Here is a 17282-nt window from a genome sequence, read left to right as displayed (position 1 = left end):
TGGTCAGACCTCACCTGGAGTACTGTGTCCAGTTCTGGGCACCACAGTTCAAGAAGGACACTGACAAACTGGAACATGTCCAGGAGGGCAACCAAAATGGTCAAAGGCCTGGAAACAATGCCTCATGAGGAACGGCTAAGGGAGCTGGGCATGTTTAGCCTGGAGAAGAGGAGGTTAAGGGGTGATATGATAGCCATGTTCAAATATATAAAAGGATGTCACATAGAGGAGGGAGAAAGGTTGTTTTCTGCTGCTCCAGAGAAGCGGACACGGAGCAATGGATCCAAACTACAAGAAAGAAGATTCCACCTAAACATTAGGAAGAACTTCCTGACAGTAAGAGTTGTTCGACAGTGGAATTTGCTGCCAAGGAGTGTGGTGGAGTCTCCTTCTTTGGAGGTCTTTAAGCAGAGGCTTGACAACCATATGTCAGGAGTGCTCTGATGGTGTTTCCTGCTTGGCAGGGGGTTGGACTCGATGGCCCTTGTGGTCTCTTCCAACTCTATGATTCTATGATTCTAGGTTACAGACTCCGCTAACCCAGAAATAGTACCTCAGGTTAAGAACTTTGCTTCAGGATGAGAACAGAAATCGCGTGGTGGAGGCGCGGCAGCTGTGGGAGGTTCCATTAGCTAAAGTGGTACCTCAGGTTAAGAATAGTTTCAGGTTAAGAAAAGACCTCCGGAATGAATTAAGTTCTTAACCTGAGGTACCACTCTATTGTTTTAAAACATGTTCCTAGCTTTTGGGACCAACATGCAAAAACAAAACAAAAGAAGAGGAGGGGGAGAGTGATATCCAACATTATTCCCACTCAGACCCATTGAAGTCACTGTACATAAGTTGCTTAAATCAACTGGTTTGTTTTCAAAGTAGGGTTGGATATCACCCATCATTTGCACTATGAAATTCTAACAAAATACTTAAAAGCTTTGCATAAAATCAACAAGACAGGCAGCAGCCGTGGGCTGCTGGTTGTCTGGCCCAGCCATGCCTGCATCCTCTCGTGATGCAGAGCATTGATACAAAGTGAAAACCTCCACCCCGATGATCCCCCTCCGCCTGTCTCTCCTGGGCTACGGGTTTAAAGAAGCTCCCTTCTATCTACAAAAGCTTGTGGGTAACACTCAGTTACAATGCACCACCAAAAACCAGAACCCAACACACTGCATTTGATATAGGGTGTGTGGGTGGGTGTGCATGTGTAAACAACATATCCTAGACCAGCAGTGGGGAATCTCTGGCCCTCCAGATGCTGCTAAACTGCAACATCCATCAGCCCTAGAAAGCATAGCCAATGGCCATGGATGATGGGGACATTTGGCAGGCTAAAAGTTCCCTACAGCTGCCCTAGACTTCCATTTGACTGTGGGAAAGGGTTTAGCCCCAAAGGGTTGTATACATTTCTCTGGGTTCAGAAAGGCCATTTCTGGCAAGAGTGGCTCCCAATTCACCTTTGGCCACTGTTTGTCATTGGCCACTTAACACATTAAATTTGTCTTGGGTTTTCTTGCCAGACAACCATCAATCAATCAATCAATCAATCAATCAATCAATCACAGGCCCTTGTAATTAGCACAGCTGTGATCTAGACCAGTGTTTCCCAACCTTGGGCATCCGGCTGTTTTCGAACTACAATTCCCATCATCCCTGACCACTGGTCTTGCTAGCTGAGGATTATGGGAGTTGTAGTCCAAAAACAGCTGGAGGCCCAAGGTTGGGAAATGCTGGTCTAGACCAGTGTTTCCCAACCTTTGGTCTCCAGCTGTTTATGGACTACAATTCCCATCATCCCTGACCACTGGGTCTTGCTAGCTAGGGATGATGGGAGTTGTAGTCCAAAAACAGCTAGAGGCCAAAAGTTGGGAAACACTGATCTAGACTAATGCTGCCACCATACAGGACTGCTGAATGTGGTAGTGGGTGCAGAATCAAGCAGATGGGGTGGTCCACCTCTTACCTCCACCCCCATAGTCACCCTCTGCCCTGAGCTACAGCTTTCAAGAATCAGCCTCCTAGCTATTCAACCTCGTAGGTAACTTTTAACTACACAAAAAAAACCCCCTCAGCTTCTTGCTTTTTTATTCTCTGACTAATCTTTCCCATCATTTCATTTGCGTAGGGAGCTACTGGAGGCCCAGCAGCCAGAAGACGCTTTTTTAATAAGCTGGCCTTTGGTGTCACAACCTCACTGAGCACCCTCTGTTTAAGTCAGCACCATCTCAGTCCCACCACCTCCGCTTCCAGCTGCAATATGACCTACCTTATGGTCTCTTTGAAGCCTGGTCTACACAGACAGCTAATGACACCACACCACTTCTGACTGCAGGTGGTTGTTGCCATTGTTGAATGCTTCCACAACCCCCCACCCCAAGGCAGCATAACAAACCCAAGCATCTTGAGAGAGTTTCAGCTCCTCTGATTTCTTGTTGTGCTAACTTTCTACCTGCTGTTTCTTTGCTTCTGTTTTTTAAACAACAATCCCAGAGAGGATTGGAAAACTGTGTCCTTAATTTGCAGCCTGAAGTGGTTCTACCACAGGCATAGGCAAACTAGGCTCTCCAGATGTTTTGAGACTACAGTTCCCATCATCCCTGACCACTGGTCCTGTTAGCTAGGGATGATGGGAGTTGTAGTCCCAAAACATCTGGAGGGCCTATGCCTGTTCTACCGCTTCATGCTGCCACACGTGCGCAATGTCTGCGAAGCGCTCTGAGCGCACCCAAGCACTATATGAACGTTGCTAAGCATCACTAGATGGGTCACATGTGCTGGATAGGGACAGGGAAGTGGCAACATTTCCTCTTGGTTCCTATTAAGAAAGTTCTACAGGGATCATCCAGAAGGAAAGAGATTCTCCTCCTGCCCCACTTTTTCCTTTTTAAGGTCCAGTGTGTAGTGTATGGGGAGGATTATTGTGTGTTTGTTTCAAATCATTTTTTTCTTCTAAAAGGTAAAATGACATTTCCTTTATTTTCATACAAACTCTCCCCCCCAAAAAAAAAATTTAATCAAAAAAAAAAGACACAAAAGACACAGATGAACAAACGGTACCTCAGCGCAAATTTTAAGAAAAGAGAGAATTGAAGAGACAGAGAGGGCCTGAGCAGTCCACCTAGTCCACAGTAGAAAAATAAATCTTAAGGAGGGGTGGGGAGGGGTGCAGCAGGAACAAGAGGAGGGGACAGTACCTGTGAAAGGTGTATATTCATAACATTTTAAAATTTTACCTGGCGTAGTGTAGGCTTTATAATGCGTGGCCAGTCCCCAAGCCGGGGTGGGTGGGGCGAGGGGGAAGAAGAAGGAGAGAGACGAAAGAATATAAATATATTTCCAACCAGGGAAGAGGGAGCTGGCCTCCCCCTCCCCATCGCCCCAAAAGAGGAGATGGGGAGGGGGAAGACGTTACATTCGGAGACTCCATACATTCAGCAAAGAAGGGCAGGGGTGCAAAAGACTGTGTCTGGAGTCAGAAGGGCAGACCACCCCGCTCCCACCCACTGCTCCATGTAGTGTTTACAGTGAGCTATTACTCCTGCCCAACTGCAGAGATTTGGGCACAGGGGCGGGAGGAGGAGGAAGAGGAAGGGAAGAGGAGGAAGAGCAGGCCCGTTTCCTTAGTACCCAAGGCGGGGCTAGAAGTAGTGCGTACCAATCTGTCGCAAGCTGGGATCACGAAACCAGGAGGAGGGTCTCGTACCTATGTTTTTGGGGCAAGCGGAAGTGGGGTTTGCTCCATACCCAAGGGAATGGAGCGGTGGGGTGGGGGAGAATGGGACTGTGGGGGCAAGGCCAGTCCTCACCCTCCCCAAAGGTTACGCAGGGAAGCATAGAAGTCTTTTGGGTATTCAAGCCCATCTCGCACCCGTGGGCCAAGGCCAGGTCTGCCCCTGGCGATGGACACCAGAAGGGCTCGCGTCTTTCTCTGGCTCATATTCACGGGGCTCAGACAAACGAGTACTGGTTGTTCACAGCCCGGGCTCGTCCTTCCGATTCCTCCGGGAGGGGAAGGGATCCTCCTCCTCTTGTTGCTGCCTCGTCCACCTCTGGCTCCACCATCCGGCCCTCCTCCTCCGCCTGCCCCTCAGACTCTGGCAATCCACGGTCAGGGGGAGCGAGAGGCGGCCGAGCTGGGGGCAGCGGAGGCGGCGGCAGGTTACGAGAGGTGTTCGGTTCTGCGGAGAGAAGAGAAAAGAGACAGACAGACAGACAAAGAGAAACAAGAGGGCCCGGGGTTAAGACAAAATGTGGGATGGCGGACACAGAGATTTATCTGAGACCTCTGCCCGCCCCCCCCCCCAATGTCCAGTCCAGAGCAAGGGGCTCCCACCCCAACAAGGTTTTTCTAAAAGCCGAGCAACTCCTGTGTTGTCTACATCCAGCAGCTAGAGCACTTTGTGCACAATCTTCTGGGCGATGCTTGGGAAAGGGTGGCAACACACACCAGAACTTAGATGGCACCGCTGCATTGGATGTGGCTTAGAGCAGCCCTTGCTAACCTGGTGCAGATCTCATTACCGCTGTCTACTCGACATGCTGGCTGGGAGCTGGGAATCCAACCCCATCTGGAGGATGCCACATTGCGGGGAAACTGCGACTTAGGGAAATTGCCTTCTGTTACATGCACAGTAGTAGTGGCCTGATGAAATCACACAGGGACAACTGCTGGGCAGCTGTGTGGGGATGAGGCAGGCTGGCATGACTTGGTGCTGTGCATACTCTTTGCATTAAAAAACAGTAATATCCAAACACTGCCCTGCACCTAGAAAGCCAATTCACAGGGCTGCCAAAAGTTGTCCAAAATTACACAGTGGCATTCATTTGTTTATTTTCTGTAACTTATTCTACTTCTACAAAATACTCAGTGCAAAATGTTTATTGTGGTTATGTCTATTCCTTAGTATTCGTAATAACGGTAGCTAAGGTTTTGATCCATTCAAGAAATCTCAGGCAATACTTGTGAATGTTAATTGATTAGAATAGGCATCTATCTGCCCACCTCAGCCAAGGGGTTGCATTCGGCCCCTGAGGCACCTGCTTGCAAGTCCTGGGCTGTGGTGCCAAACACTTGGAGACTACCAAGGTTGGCAAAAGCTGTTCTACATCCTGGCCAATGACTCCTACCAGCTCCTCTGTGCTATTTTCACCAAGCACGGCCCACACATTCATTCTCATCTTCACACCCAGAATGCCATAAAACTTTCTTTAAAAAATTGAGAATCATGCCTTCCAAGATCCCTGTTTCTGCAACCAATGCCAAAGCCTGCTTGTGAGCAGAAATTCATTCTGGCATTACTCAGAGACAGTATTTGCAGAAGCTTTGCAATGAGACCTGTGTGTATGTGTGTGTGTGTTGAATTCTGAATATCCCATGTGTCTAAGCCTTTTTCTCCTTCTTTCCCTTAGCCCAGGCATGGGGAACTTGTGGCCACCCAGATGTACTTGGATTCCAGCTCCCATCAACTTGACCAATTGCTCAGGAACAATGAGAGCTGCAGTCCCGCCACATCTGGAGCCAAGCTGGCTCCCCATCCCTGCCTTAGACCTACTTCAGGCTTTACCTGGTCGTGACACAGAACTAGAGGCCTGACAGCTGGCTTCGCTAGAGCATTCTGCTGAGCTGCCAGTGTTATATAATATCGCTTAGCTGAAACTGATTTGGCTTCATTAGGAATTTCAAAAAGAGAGAGAGAGAAAAGTGTGTGATGGCTTCCTCTTTCTCCTCCACAAAAACTAACAATGGATTTGGCTGAATTGCCAGCATAGCGACCTTTTTAAAAAAATAAAATAAAATTCTCATGCTATGTAGGCAGACACCTTCTCAATTCTGTAGGCTCTTTTTAACTGCGCCAGACAGAATTAAGGCTGCATTTCCTTAGCCCTAAATTTTCCTAATGGCACATGACATGGAGGACATTGAATTCAGAATCCTAGCAGCCACATCTGGTTGCTGAGAAAGTTGCGGGGGGGGATGAGCAGCAGAACAGAAAGCAATACTATGTCCTACCAGGGCCTTATTATTAACTGTTTGCTGTCGTTATGTTAAATAACAAATTGGGCTATTTGGCAAAGCACTGCTGTATCCAACACAATCAAGATTGCACAGGGGATACCATAAGCTTAGTTGCAAACTAGGGCTTGTAAGGGATCACAGAGAAGCTCTGTATGTTACAGGACAAGCTGCCGGAAAGACGAGGTTGGCAGCACATCCTGTAACATTTGAAGCTCCACATGGTCACCACGGCTAAAGCCCATCTACAGAGAGGGAATGTAAGAAGCTGATTTTTACAAGGCAGGCGATTGGTCCATCTCCCTCAGCGTTGCTACAAAAACTAGCAGCAGGGCTTCAGGCAGAAATCTCCCCGCCCCCCCCCCCGGCTCTACCTGGAGATGCCAGGAGGAGCCTCTTCCCTCTGAAATCTCCCCCCTACCTGGTGTCACAGACACAGTGGATGGTTATGGGCATCGCACATCTGCATGACCCGTGGATAGCGATGGGCTATGGCGTGGGGGCTGTGACACACACACACGCTCGCAACTCTCTGCCTTCCTCCCGTGGTAGCTATGGCACACTTACACGCAGTCACCCGCAGAGGCGGCAGCAAGGATGGAGATGAGGTTGGGGGGCGAGTCGGGGTCCCCACTGAACCCAGACACCGGCGCTCGGCTCCCAGCCCGGTCCCGGCCTGTGACAGAGATGCCCACATCAGAAATAGGGATTGGGGGTGGGGTAAGAGAGGGAGAGCGGTGGACATGAAGGGGGTGGGGTGTCATCGCCCCTGCGCGGTGTGGAGCAGAAGACTCGGGGCGGGGAATCTGGGGGAGGGGGAAATGTGTCTGGAGCCACAATGGGAGGAGATGGGTGGGAGATGGAGCATGGTATGGATTGGCAACGGTGTCAATGGTCTTCCTAGCCCAGGGCTCCCCGGGGCTCTGGCTACGCTCACCGTGCAGCCTCTGCGAAGCAACCACGTAGCTGACGAGCGTCACGTCGCTGGAGCCGCCCGACTCAAGGGGGATGGGGTGGACCCGGAAGTGCTCCAGCATGTCAAAGATGGTCTGGAACCAGAGGTGCTGAACCCGGCATTGCCCGTCTTCGTTAAGGGAGAGGCGCAGGTGCTGGTGGCGAGATAAGGAGGCCTGGAGAGAGGTCCCGTCAAGGGCCTGATCCTCTCCCACCCTGTCTCTCAACTGGCACCATCTTTCTTTTTCTTACTGTAGATTCCGGCGTATAAGACGGCTTTTTCACCCCGGAAAAGAGGTTAAAAAGTCAGGGGTCATCTTATACTCCGGGTATGGGTGGCACGGAGCAGAGCCCGTTCCTCCCCCCCCCCCCCGGGGCCGGCTTTCTCAAGGCACGGAGCTGCCCAGCGTATTAGGAGACTGGGCTTATAAGACGAACCCCCAAATTGCAGCTGCCAATTTGGTGGGTCGTCTAATACGGCCAGTCGCCTAATACGCCGGAATCTACGGTAATTGCATTCACACCCCACCTTTCCCTCCCAAGGAACTCAAGGCGTTGTATGTGGCTCTCCTCTGCCGAATTACAGCCTAAAAACAAGGCTGAGGAGGTCTGGCCGAAGGTCACTCAATGAGCTGCACGGCTAAGTGGGGGCTAGTACCCTCGTCAGCAGGGTCCTAGTCCCAAACACTGACCCACTGCACCACGCTGGCTTGCCCAGATACCCGCGCACGTGCGCTCACCTTCGCCTTCCCCTGAAAGTTAAAGGTCAGGACGTATTCCCCGCGCCGCGTCTCGCTCTGCCGCACTAAGAAAACGCCGTGGCTGCTGGCTCCCCCCGCCAACACCAGCTGGGCCGCTTTGAGGCGGGACAGGGTGCCGTGGAACCAGGGGTACTCGGAAAGAGGGTGCTCTGTGTCGCCAAGGCTTCCCCCGCCTGGGTCGGGCTCCCCTTGGAAAAGAAAGGAACCTGGAGCAGGGAGAGAGGTGAGAGCCATCTGCCAAAGCCTGTTCAGAGAATTCTGAAGTCTCTCTCACAGATTTCACTCTTGAGCCCGTCAGACCCACCCCCATTCTCTCAGAATGGAGAGAGAGAACTCCACTCCAAGGCATTACCTGTGGTGTCCGGGGTTTCAGGGAAGGTCGTGTGGAGGAGCCCCATGGGGAACGGCCCTTCGTCAATCGGCACTCGAGGTGGCAGCTCGGGAGGCAGCAGCTCCATTGAGTCAAAGTGGGAGGCAGCAATGGAGACGGAGCTGGGGGACATGGAGGCGGAGGGGCGATCCATCAGTCCGCCATAGGCACCTGGGGAGGGGATGGACAAACAGGCCAGGTCACAAGCAGCACACTAAGGCAGCTTCAAAAAACATTGTGCAATTCCCGAGGTTATCATGGACTGAATGTCTTAAATAGCCTTTTCTTATGTAAGCAGCAAATGGAAAATTGGAAGCCCTTTTTATTTTTATTTATTATTTCTTTTCCATCTTTCTCTCTCTTTTCTTTTTCTTCTTTCTCTCTATTTTCTTCTTCCTGCTTATTTTCTGTGTCTCAACACCGAAAAAATATTGTGCGATTCCTTGTCAAGGCTACATTTTGTCCACTATATATACAGCGTAGAAAGCATAGTTCCTGCCTCTCAAAATTTTGATTTTTAAAAATCTGAAGTATTAAAACTGGCCTTTCCTTCCAACAGTAGAGCAACAGCTTTATGGCTGATGCTGTGTATGTTGTTTTAACATATAATTAAGCAACCAATAGGTGACTAGATTGAGAGAGAATATGGTTGGGCACTCTCCCAAACCTCTATCTCTAGGAACAGAATCAAACAGTTACAGATCACAGACCATATTAAAAAAAAAGAACAAAATAAAATACATTTAAGCTCCACAGAAAAGTGAAATACATTTTAAATGCCATGTAACTGTATACAAGATTTCCTAAAGCAACTAAAAACGAAAGACTAACAAAAATTAATAAAACAGTGATGATATGTCATTGTATACTGCAGAGTGTCATTATTTAAGAGACAAAGCCAGTTCTGATTAGTATGTAGAAATCTTTGTTCTATAAAGTTTTTATTATTCTATAATAAAGTTATTCATTTCATTTATTACATCTTCACCCCATTCCTTCTCTCAAGGAGCTTGCAATAGCATACGGCGTTAGTGTGCATTCCTGTTTCGAACTCGGCCCCTCTGAAGAAAATACCTCAGGTTGGAAAGCATAGAAAGGTGGCACTACAGCTTTCTCCTCTAAGACTAGACCACACATGGGGAATTTTGTCTTGTTAACCGCCCTGAGATCTTGTGATGAAGGGCAGCACATAAATCCAATAAATCTAATAAAAAACAAAAACCTGCAGTGCTCTTGATGGTTAGGCTCCAACACCCAATATGGCGAATAGTCAGGGATGATGGGAGTTGTGGTGAAATGACCCCCACAGGGCCACAGGCTCCCCATCCCGGGATCAAACATTAATGCAAAGACAGAATTTTATCATCTTGCTGCAATAGATGGCTTTGCATTTTACCAGAAGGGTAAGGCAGAATGCTGCTTGACTACAGTCATACCTCATGTTACGTTTGCTTCAGGTTGCGCGTTTTCAGGTTGCGTCCCGCGGTGACCCGGAAGTACTGGAAAGGGTTACTTCCGGGTTTCGCCGCTCGCGCATGCGCAGACATGCAAAATGACACCACGCGCATGTGCAGAAGCGGCGAATCACGACCCGCACTCGTGCAGGTTGAATTCTGCTCGTGTTGCGAACAGGCCTCTGGAACGGATCCCGTTTGCAACCAGAGGTACCACTGTACTACTACATCTGCTTAGGTTTAGGAAGAACCATTTCCCTGGCAGCGCTGGATGGAGGGGCCTTGCCAGCCCTACCTGGGACCTTTTGCATACAAAGCATGTGCTCGGCTAACTGAGCTACAGCCCTTCCCCAACGTGGCAGCAGATCATTTTGCCAAGGGAGTGAAGCTGGGGCTCTGCTGGGGGAGGGAGAGAATGCCACAGACCTTGGCTGAGCTGATCGCTGCTCTCACTCGGCACCAGGGGAAGCTCACGGCTGGGCATGCTCTCCGAGTGGTTCATACACGGCTGTTCCAGGCTGTCAGTGCTCTCTCTGTGGAGACAAGTGCCATTAGCCAAAACCAAACATCTGTGTCCGAGGCCAATATACTCCCCAGTATCAGATACAGGGGGGCAAGCAGGGAAGGTTATCACACTCATGCTGGGCTCCTACTGGAAACAGAAACACTGGACATGCTAGAGCTTTGGTCTGGCTGCTTGCTTCAGGGAGGGGGGAACCTGTGCATTGTCCTCCAGATGTTGCTAGACTACAGCTAAGTGGTAAACCCTACACAAATCTGGAGTGGAGTCCCTAAGGCAGCTGGGTGGTGCCTTGTACGCCTACTCCCAGCAGCTCCTGCAGTCAAGCTGGGGCCAAACATATTGCTCTGTTTTCCTTTGGGCCACATCAGATCAGGCTAAGATTGGGGGTCTTGTCTCAGGGCAGTTCAGGACTGCCTTACACACTGCCTAGGCTCGTCCCACCCCCCCAGAGAGGTCTCTTTGGTGCCACTAACACCAAACCGGAGGCACACTCCATTGTCTCTTGAGACAGATGGATGCCAACAGCTCCCACCAGCCCTGACCATTGGGCCTTGCTGGCTGTGGCCAATATGGGAGATGCAGTTCAACAACATCTGATGGACCAAAAGTTCCCCAATCCCTGGTTTATGCTTTTAGTGTGGGCAAAGATTGCAAGGCATGCCTAGCTGACCTTTCCCATTCTCGTCTGCCTAAAGGCTCTCGTGTAAAGTATGAAGCTGTCCTATCTGTCAATCTATCTCAGACCACAGGTCCACATAGCCCAGGATTGCCTTCTTTGAGAAGCAGCAGTTCTTCCAGATTTTCAGGGAAAGGAAGCAAGCAAGGCTTTTCTTAGCCTTGCTACCTGGGATCCCTTTAACTGCTAAGGATGCTACCTTTCGCAGGCCCAGCAAGTGCTCTGCCACTGAGCTCTGGCCCTCTCCCACAGCCTGGCGCAACTTACCCGAGACCCATGCATTCCTGAATGTCAGCCAACCAGGAGCGCATCTGCAGCGAGTCAACCGTCTCAAGGATGTACTCCAAGGAGCTTGACAGCTGTGAAGTAGAGTGGGAAGGGAACAGCCATAGACACATTATGCTTTGGGGGGGGGGGGGTGGAGGGGCTCATTATTCCTAGAACATGCCCCCTCCCCTCCGGTGCCTCCAAAAAGCCAAGGGAAAAAAGGAAACATGTCACCATGAGAAATTCAGTAAACTGCTTCCAACCCTTTTGTGCAAGAATGACAAGAGCTGCTGAAGCCAAATGATGCTCAAGTTAAAAACCTTCTGCAAGAGCTGAGAAGATAGAAAGCATTCTTATACTGAATCAGACACTTGGTATATGTAACTCAGCATTGTCTACACGGACAGTAATAAGAGAATGAAGCCTCCCCTCTGCATGTTTTGGCCCTCAATAGAAACAAGTCAGTTCAGGCAGCAACGGCTGGCAAGGTGTTTAAGGAGACCTTTGTCCCATGTTCTTTATCAGCTGCCTTAGCTGCCCCTCTACACCATACTGACTGAACCCCCCCCCTTTTTTTACCATGCAAAAAGAAAAAAGAAAAAGAAATCACAAAGCACCCACATACCCTTCTCGCTCTCAAAGCACACAGATGTCATGGTCGGCCTCCAGGCATATGAAAGCAAACCAAGCATATGACAAAGCATATGAGATCAAACCAAGAGAAAAAGAAGGTTGGGGAATTGCCATGAGTCTGCTCAGGAGCAGCAGCTCCTGCCAAAGCTAGTGAGGTCCTGCTAGAGAGGGACCAAGCAGCTGCAGATCCCACCAGAAGTGAGAAGCAAGGAGGAAAGTAGGCAACGGCAGAATGCACACTGCAGCCAGTCTGCCTTGCAGAAGTGGGGGAACTATTCAAGCCCAGGGGCTGCACTACCACATGGGCAGCTTTGGGGACTGCATGTCAGAGATTAGAGACACCAGACAGACAAAAACTGGGTGGGCAACGGATACAGCTCCTTGCTTTAGTCAGGAGGCTACCTTCCAGCCTGCAGGGGAGAGTCCCAGGGACCAGACAGAGGGCTGCACCTGGACCTTGGGCCTGAGGTTCCCCACCCTTGCTGCTGTATTAGCTGCTGGTGGGAGGGACTTCCTCTGGGAAGGTAGCCCAGGCAGAGAATGGGGACACATCCTCTCACTGAAAAGTGTTATTATTATTATAAGCAAATATGCAAATTAACTCAAAGGCACGTAAGCGTTATGGCTCCAATTATCACGGAATACATTTAAGGTTTAGGGTTGTTGTTTTTTGGTACTTACTTGAATAACTTTTTTTAAAAAAACAGGCTCACAAAACGAAGCCACTAACTTTCTGCCCCTATGCAACCTTTTTCTTCTCCTCACCTTGAGCACAAAGGTGTTCTCTTTGTCTGGCATTTCCAAGGGGGTTGTTGTCCGCACGTCCACTACGCAAGAGCAGGCGATGCTGACCCGCGGCTTGGATGCCTAGGGGTTAAGTTAGGGAGAGCCACAGTTACGCCGATGCCCCTCAGCGCTGGGAATCTTGGCGTGGGGTAATCCTTTGGCTCTCCCCGCCCGGGATTTCTTCCCCCCGCCCTGATGCAGCGACCCATGGCTCACCTTTGGTGGGATGTAGAACTCCAACAGGTAACCCTCCCCCTCCCCCTTCCCCGCTTTGCGCAGGAGAAGGCGGCATTTCTGCCAGCGCGTCCGGCTGCCCCCGCCTGCCCCGTCGTCGGCCACAATGTAGTTCAGCAGGCCCTCGCGCCGCACGCTGGCCAGTTCTACGCGGAGGGTGGCTGGGGAGGCTTTGTTGAGCCGCAGGCGTTCGAAGCGGTGAGTCCAGCGCTCGGAGTCGCCACCCCCTGAAGAGTTGGAATTGCTGTTGGCGCCGGTGGTCGCCCCGTCCGCGTTGCCAGGGGGCGACTCGGTCGAGGTCTTCCACTGCAGGATGCCCCGGACGCTTCCCCGTACACTGCGGCTCACGTTGCGCAGGGAGAAGCGCTTCTTCAGCTTTGGTTTGGTGGCCGTCACGGCTGTTGCGGTGGAAACGTCTTCGGAGCTACGGGACTGGCTGCTGGAGAGGCCAGAGGGCGGCCCCAGGGGAGGCTCCACAGGGGAGGCCACGGAGGAGTCGCTGCACGTCTCAGAGAGGTCACGCGCGGAGGAGCAGCCGGTGAAGGGGGCGATGTCGCACCGGGGCGGCGAGTCGCTGGCATAGGCCCGGCTCACCTCCGCCTCAAAGTGTTCCAGGAAGTGCTCGGCAAAGCGGCGAGAGAAGGCAGCTTCAGCTCCTGGCGTGGCAAACTGGGGGTTCTCACCCAGGAAGGCCCGAAAGCGGCGGGCAAAGTCCACCGCGGCAGCGCGAGCGTGCGCCTCGCAGAATTCCCGCCAACCCGGAGAGGGAAGAGAGGCGGGTTCCCCCACCATCCCTCCCCCGGTTGGCGACAGGGGCACTGCGCTCCCGTTCATGACTGCCCGGGTGGGGCCGGGTAACAACAAACCCAGCGCCAGGACTGGGCCGCTGTTGGAACTAGTGGCATTGTGACCTGCAGAAGGAGAAACGGAGAGACCGTTATGGAAATACGAGGAACAAACAACCTCGCGGGGTTACTACTGTTGTTCCGGATGCAGGGAAGAAAAAAAGGGGGCTTTGGGGGAGAATACAGCCACTCACAAGGAGGAATGAGTAAGAGCTCAATAACACTGTTAAAGACCTGAGTAACTTACCCAAGCGGTAAGATGCAACTTTATAGGTAACATCTCAAGTCACATAACAGAAGACTCTCACAAAGAAGGCAACCCTAACTCTAAATGCACAAGACTGCTTTGGAATTAAAGAAGGGGGATTCGTGGCATTACAGAGGCAGCCAAGATGCAGTCCAGCAAATATAATTAGAAAACAATGGAAACTATTGGAGGTGCCAAATCTGGAGCTGAGTGCTTGGTTCTTGTCTTTAGGTAAATTACAAACCAATGCTTTCCTGAAGATTCAATGTTAAGCTCTGAATTAAGCATCTAACCCCTCTGAAGACAGAGAGCAGATCACCTTTTTTCAGGGACAGAATTAGATCTCAGGGCGAATCTCTAATTCATAGACAGAATTAGATCTCTATCCCTAAAGTGGCATTCAACAATTATTCAATACAGGAATGAATAATAAGGTTGTGACAGTTTGGTGAATCTCATGACTAGCAAGAATCAACAACATGATTTTGGCCAAATTCCGCTACAGCTCAGTTCTGACAGTGAAGAATGCATGGGTGGGCATAAAGTAGACTGCAGCCCACTTACGGGCTACTGGCAAACTTCTGGAGGATAAGTTACATCTACTGATTACTGGAATGCTTAGAAAGAATGCTGGACGGAACTTGGTCTAAATTTGCAGGGCACTACTTATGCCTGAAAAGTTCAAGAGTGCCTACTCAGGATCACTGCAAAAACATTGTGAATATTCACTCTAACGTTGGAATTTTACATGCATTTGTGGACCATGGGGATTCTTTTTTTTTTTTTTTAAAGAATTGATGGATCATGCAAGACTGAAATTGGATCACCTCTGGAATAAGTGACTGAAGGATACCTTCTACTGAAAATCAGACCAACTGTGCTTACACGGTAAATACCTCTTGCTGAACTACTACAGAATGCTTGTGGGGGAAACTGCTTGATTGAAAACACCTCAGCATGAAAAACCTTCAACCTTTCTACATGGAAGGTGCTTTCAACCTGAGAGTGCACTTTCAGAGACCTAAGGGTGTAACAAGAGGTCTCACCTGCATTCCAATAGGATAATATCACATACACGTATCTGCAAGTTTCAGTAAGCTCATGGTCAAAGTCATACACCTGCACCTATCTACTGTAAGATTTCATGAGTTGAGCCCTGTCTATAGTAGGACTAACTCTCAAAAGTTAAACCCGTCCCTGCTGAGAAGCAAATTGCTTTGCTACAAATAGCAACGTCCCACCTTACAGAGGACAGTGAAGCGTAATCTTCCCAGCCCTCAACTGGGAAGAAACCATCCCAAAGCTCCACTTCTTACCATGTTGGAAAAGTTCAAGTGACTTTAGTACCATTTCCAGTACCTGTTATTTTTTCCAATTGCTCTTCCCTGCAGCTGCATCTGATATTTAAACTGAGGGTAAATGCTATTCAGTTTGCCTATTCCAATATGCTGATTCCTCTGAATGTGAAATTCCATGAATGCAAGGCACTGAAAATGGAGAAAGGATAGCATCACGTGAAAAACAGGGTGCAAGCTTCAGGGAAGTCCTCTGTGGAAAACCTCTTAAACCTCAGAATTGGAAATGGCCGTTTCTCAGGAGCAGGATGTCACATGGGGACTCGGGAAAAGGATGGAAAGAAACAGTCCAGCACAGCAAATACTTCTCTGAGGGACAGAACTTTTAGTCTTGGCAGCCTGGGGAACTTTTAGAGCTGCAGGGAATTGGACGGGAGACCTTCGGAATGACAACTGCCTACTCTACCACTAACGGACCATTCCCTAACTAAGGGATTGGTGGCGAGAAGAAGAGTGGACGCTACTACTTACTGAAGGCACGGAGCTGGCCACCCAGAGCTGAGTGCAAAGAGCACATTTCCCTCCCATACACACGTGCACCGAATTAGGGAAGGGAAGGTGGGGGGCACCTCCTCATGCCTCTCTAAGCCGACCAGCCTACCTCTCAGAGCTCTTTCGTGCTTTTTCAGCATCCCGCAAAGCTGGCTGCTCTGCGCGAGGCAGCTTCACTCTTCCCCGAAGGGAAGAGGCACAACCTGGCAAGACTGCCGAGGGTTGTGGGGAGTCATGCAGGGCGATCCGATGCCCGCTTCGCCCTCGGAGGCAGGCCCCGGCCAGTCCGGCGGGCCCCGGCTCCCCAACGAGCGGGCCAGGGCGCGCAGCCTAATGAAGGCACGGAGCCCCGTCAGGGTCTGGACCTGGCAGCCCCCTCCCTGGGAAGCGGGTGCGCGGGAGCGAGCGGTCCTTCCTCAGAGGGCGGAGGCGGGGCTGCGGATGGGGGGCGAGGCTCTTCGTGGATGGGGGGCGCTGGGGGGGGGGCTCCGCTTGGCTCCGCGCGCCTGTCACTTACCATCTCGGCCTCGGATCCCTTCCAGGAGGAAGGGTTTGTCTGTCCCCGTCTTTCTCCCAGTCCACCGCACGTCACTTCCGCCTCCGGGTTCCCTTTCGGTCAGGTGACTTTATTTTCTTCCTTTAATATCCGTCTTCGTCATCCGCTGAGAGGAAGAAGGGGGCGAGGGTTGTTGTTGTTCTAAGCTTCAAGTTACCATAGAGAGGAACGTATGCTTGGCGCTGGAGGGGCCGCGTAAGATGCGCGGAGCGTCAGTTGACGTAGCTGGCCATCTCCTCGTTGGTGCAGGTGTTCAAGTTGTTACCACGGCAACCAGTGACGTAGAGCTACCAGGGGCTCCCGGACCGTTGTAGGGGGGAAAGGGGGGGGCGCTTTTTCGGCGTAATATGTCTCTGTCCCGTTGCTGGGGCAACGGCGCAGCAACATCATCCTCCGGAACTCAATGCGCATTTACGTGGAAGTAAGTCCCCCCGCGCTCGGTGGGGGCTCCTTCCCATGTAGGTGTGCACAGAATTGCAGCGTTAGTGCACGGCCTCTGAGCAAGTGCAGAGTTCTTTCGCTTTTAAAAAATCCATAAGCAGCCGCACATTTGTAGCTTCGCCATAATCATCGGCCTTTTTATTCAGGGATTGTGATTTCCCACTTCTCTCTCGAATCCACTGAAGCGATTAATTTGTGCTGGACAAAGGTACGGTAGCTGCATTCAAATGGATTATATTTCAGTGTAAGTTTATCTGCCCAGGCGTTGAAAAAGTCAAGGAAACCAGCCTGAAATCCCTTTGCTGCAAGTGTCCTTCATCAGGTCTTTGGAACCTTGCTGGCACTCTATGAGTTTGCTGGAAGCATGAATGAGGTTGAGTGCTGGCGCTTATATATCCATGCAGGTTCCAATCGCCAACAAAATCCTTATGATCCACTTCTAAATATCTGAATCCAGCTACCATAACCTCTAAAGCAAGACAAGAGGGCATCCCAAATAGTCCTGGAGCTAAACTGGGAGCTTCTCTGAGGAAGATACCCAGGTGTGGATGAATGCTAGGATAGAGTGCAAAAGCTCCTGAACTTAAGATATAGATACAGTTTGACTGAGAGGCATGAGCCCTGATGCTGTACTTCCCCTTCCACCTGTGGGTAGGAAGAATGCCTCTAAAGGCAATT

At 50.6% G+C, this 17282-nt stretch overlaps 1 protein-coding gene across 3 annotated transcripts; it reads right to left on the bottom strand.

Annotated features, from left to right (window-relative positions):
• Window positions 1-2954: 2954 nt before the first annotated feature.
• On the bottom strand, window positions 2955-16397 carry SH2B1 (SH2B adaptor protein 1). Of its 3 annotated transcripts, XM_081886186.1 has the most exons (11): window positions 16125-16384; window positions 15120-15247; window positions 12651-13579; window positions 12414-12515; window positions 11016-11107; window positions 9976-10082; window positions 8078-8266; window positions 7705-7931; window positions 6948-7119; window positions 6578-6686; window positions 4021-4175 (listed from the first exon to the last, which is right to left on the bottom strand). In XM_081886186.1, the coding sequence occupies exons 3-11, from the start codon at window positions 13500-13502 to the stop codon at window positions 4157-4159; spliced, it is 1869 nt and encodes a 622-aa protein (XP_081742312.1). In that variant the 5' UTR covers window positions 13503-13579; window positions 15120-15247; window positions 16125-16384; the 3' UTR covers window positions 4021-4156. The 3 variants fall into 3 exon arrangements, with proteins under 3 accessions (XP_081742310.1, XP_081742311.1, XP_081742312.1); XM_081886184.1 differs by lacking the exon at window positions 6578-6686 and having other exon boundaries at window positions 2955-4175; window positions 16125-16397; XM_081886185.1 differs by lacking the exons at window positions 6578-6686; window positions 15120-15247 and having other exon boundaries at window positions 2955-4175; window positions 16125-16396.
• Window positions 16398-17282: the final 885 nt, after the last annotated feature.

Source organism: Podarcis melisellensis, assembly GCF_964234715.1.
Source record: "Podarcis melisellensis genome assembly, chromosome: 13".
Lineage (NCBI taxonomy): Eukaryota > Metazoa > Chordata > Lepidosauria > Squamata > Lacertidae > Podarcis > Podarcis melisellensis.
This window is presented reverse-complemented; position numbering and strand designations above follow the sequence as displayed.

Coding starts and splice junctions, on each gene's coding strand:
- SH2B1 (XM_081886184.1), bottom strand. CDS start 13,502: ATGAACGGGAGCGCAGTGCCCCTGTCGCCAACCGGGGGAGGGATGGTG. Junction 8,267..9,975: donor CAGCGATCAGCTCAGCCAAG/GTCTGTGGCATT, acceptor TCCCCTCCCCAG/GTGCCTATGGCGGACTGATG. Junction 7,120..7,704: donor ACTTTCAGGGGAAGGCGAAG/GTGAGCGCACGT, acceptor TCTCGCCACCAG/CACCTGCGCCTCTCCCTTAA.